Below are 3,261 nucleotides of genomic sequence, written 5' to 3'. Positions count from 1 at the left end.
TAGGAGGACGCAGAGTAAGGAGGCCGGCGCCTCAGATTTGCAGTGAGGCAAGGTGTCTGCTCCTGAGATGGTAGCTAAGCATCCAGTAAGGGCTGGTGGCTTCCCTTCAGTCCAGGTTGCGTCTGGGGCATACGTTCTGCCCCATGTATATTATGTTGTATTCAGCTGTAAGATGATTGTCTGCAATTCTTTCTCAGCCACCCAATAGTTTGATTCTTGATTATTTAAGTAATAAAAGCTGTGAGAAAGAAACGATGTTGTACATTATGATCATGGCTGGTAGGATTCCTTCACCTGTAGGCAACTTAGGGAAATTTGGAATTTAGGCTGATCTGACGAATTATAGACACATTATTCTCCCGAGGTTTCTAATCACTAACATTTGTTTTATTTCACCACTTTGCTCATTTCTACATAGAGTTTTCTGGTTAGTTATTATACTAAGGTGTTTCTTAATGTTGCTTTTTTTGGCTTAATCTCAATACAGCCATTGGGACAAAGGTGAAACACAAGGGCTAGAAAAAGAATTAGCTGCATTACAGGTGCCACATTCAGTCCCTCGTCTGTATCACACAATGGATTTGGGGATCTCTGTAGCTACGTACTTTGTGCTGATTTTGACAATTTTATATATTCTGAAATATTGGAATAAAACAAGCACAGCTAATTTTCCTCCTGGCCCGAAATGTTGGCCGCTGATTGGGAACTTACATATCATGAATTTAAAGAAGCCTCACCTGACCTATTTAGAGGTAAGATAATGCCATGATATAACAACATGTTTATGTGAAATACAATACTACAGTCTAGGAATGATTTGTAAAGAGGTCATATACATTTAAGGAAGAAAAACTAAAATATGATCATGAATTAATACACACTATATATATATATATGTGACAAAGGCTTGGCACTCCTCCACTATACAATGCTGATGGGTACCCTCCACAGGTAACGGGTACATAAGCAAGGCAAAGGTGGCGGCACTCGTCCAATAAAGAATAATACACTCCGGTTACAAAGAACCTATAATGTGTTTACTCCAATGTTTCAATCAGTTTCCTGATGACAATCTTAATTGATTGAAACGTTGGAGTGAAGACGTTATAGGTTCTTTGTAACCGGAGTGTATTAGTCTTTATTGGACAAGTGCCGCCGCCTTTGCCTTGCATATATATATATACATATATATATACACATTATATATATATATATATATATATATATATACAGCAAGTAAATCGACTGGCACTCCTGGTTTACCAAAAAAGATCAGCTGCGTCCGGTGCCTTCCACTTTACCTCTCACGCCAGTGAGGGACAAATGTATAGGATTCCACCCGGCGGCACTCAGGACGACTTATAATAAACACTCTACAGCCCACTGTTTCTTGTCAACGTTTCAGAACTTTAATATGTTCTTTCGTCAGGATACAAAAGTACAATGAAAAACAAGCTTACCTTTTAAGCTGTGTACACCACACGTGCAAAGACGCCCACCTGCCCGTCGCAGACGCGGCTGGAAATGACGTCACTATCAAAATCAGTGTCTACATTAACCCCTTCACCATAGCAGAGCATGTTATAGCAAAGTTTATCTGAAAAAGGCATTAAAACATTAATGACATTAATGAATTACTTTACTTCAATGAGGTAACACTTACACCCATATAAATGTTACGTATGTGACACTATAGATAAAGAAACATGGATATAAAGCTGTATACTAACATATATATATTGTCATAGGTATAAACCCACTTCATAGAAAACAATTAAGACCGAGCTGTTCATTTAACCCCTTTGGAAACATTGTATCTAATTTAAAGATCCATTGGGATTCCTTTTGGAGTAATAATTTTGAACGATCCCCACCTCGCTTAGGTGGAGGGACATAATCTATGATTCTATATCTTAATGCTGCCAAGCTATGATTCGCTTCTATGAAATGCTTGGCAACCGGCTGATCGGAATTTCCTCTAGTCAACGCTAAACGGATAGCGCTCCTATGGAGAGCCATCCTCTCCTTGAACATCCTCGATGTTTTCCCTACATAGTACTTACTGCAGGGGCAATTAATAATATAGATAACATACTTACTAGTGCATGTCACATAATGTAAGATGTTTATTAATTTGCCAGATTGAGGATGTGGGAAAGAATCTCCGCTGATCATATAATTACACGTGGTACAATTTATACATTTGAAACAGCCTCTCTTTTTGCTTAAGAAACCCTTTGTAATCACGTTTTTACTGGTGACATCTGTTTTAACTAACAGGTCCCTGAGGTTACTACCTCTTTCATAACTATGCATTATTTTATAGTTATGCAGATCTTTTAGTGAAGGGTCTCCTGAAATTAATGGCCACAATTGTTTGGTTTGGTTTGATACAATGGTACTGCTGTTATTAAATTTATTGACCCATGTCAATCTGTTAGTAGCTTTATTTTTATTTTTAATGACGGGTCTCAATAGATCTTGTCTAGGTATAGATAAAGCTTTCTCTTTCTGTGTTTCTAATGTATCTATGTTGTAACCACGTTGTTGAAACTTAATACATAAATCATCGCATAATTTGACTGTTTCCAATCTGTCTGAGGTGATACGACAGATTCTCAAAAACTGAGAATAAGGCAAGCTATATTCAAGGTTTTTTGGATGGCAGCTTCCACTATGTAGAAAGTTGTTCCTATCTGTGGGTTTTTTGTAAAGCGTGGTACATAGTTTACCCTGTTTAATTTGAATTAAAACATCTAGATAATTAATGTGGCTAGTGCTGGTCTCAAAAGTAAATTTGACTGGATGATCTCTTAAATTGTGCTCTTCTATGAGATGTTGAAACTCATCCCTGGTACCTGTCCACAAAATTAGTAAGTCATCTATGTACCTTAGAAACAAAAATAATTTTTGACTGATGTTAGAATTAGAGAAAAAGACATTATGTTCAACTGTAAACATGAAACTGTTAGCAAACGAAGGTGCGACCGCCGACCCCATTGCACACCCTGCTACTTGGAGAAAAAACCTGCCATCATAATAAAAATAATTCCTAATCAACGTGAGTTCTAATAGTTGCAGGAATAAACCTACATCCGGTCCTTTGTATAAGGGATTATTAGTAATTAGTTCTCGCACTGCTTGGATCCCCACTTTTTGTGAAATACAGGTGTAAAGATTCCTCACATCCACAGTACACAATAGCAGACCCGGTGGTAATGGAGGTAGATGTTCCAAAATATTAAGCAACGTGCTCGTATC

General features: G+C 37.6%; 1 protein-coding gene across 1 annotated transcript in view; it reads left to right on the top strand.

The window, feature by feature from the left end:
• The first annotated feature begins 575 nt into the window (after positions 1 to 575).
• Positions 576 to 3,261, top strand: part of LOC148533736 (cytochrome P450 2K4-like) — a 54,798-nt gene continuing 52,112 nt past the window's right edge. Inside the window, exon 1 of the mRNA XM_088467325.1 lies at positions 576 to 752. Coding sequence (XP_088323451.1) covers positions 576 to 752 — 177 coding nt within the window. The remainder of the gene's footprint in view (positions 753 to 3,261) is intronic.

The sequence above is a fragment of the Taudactylus pleione genome, unplaced genomic scaffold (genome assembly GCF_031769625.1).
Source record: "Taudactylus pleione unplaced genomic scaffold, aTauple2 ptg000070l, whole genome shotgun sequence".
NCBI classification, from domain to species: domain Eukaryota; kingdom Metazoa; phylum Chordata; class Amphibia; order Anura; family Myobatrachidae; genus Taudactylus; species Taudactylus pleione.
The sequence above is the reverse complement of the archived record's forward strand: the minus strand, read 5'-3'. Positions and strand labels throughout refer to the sequence as shown.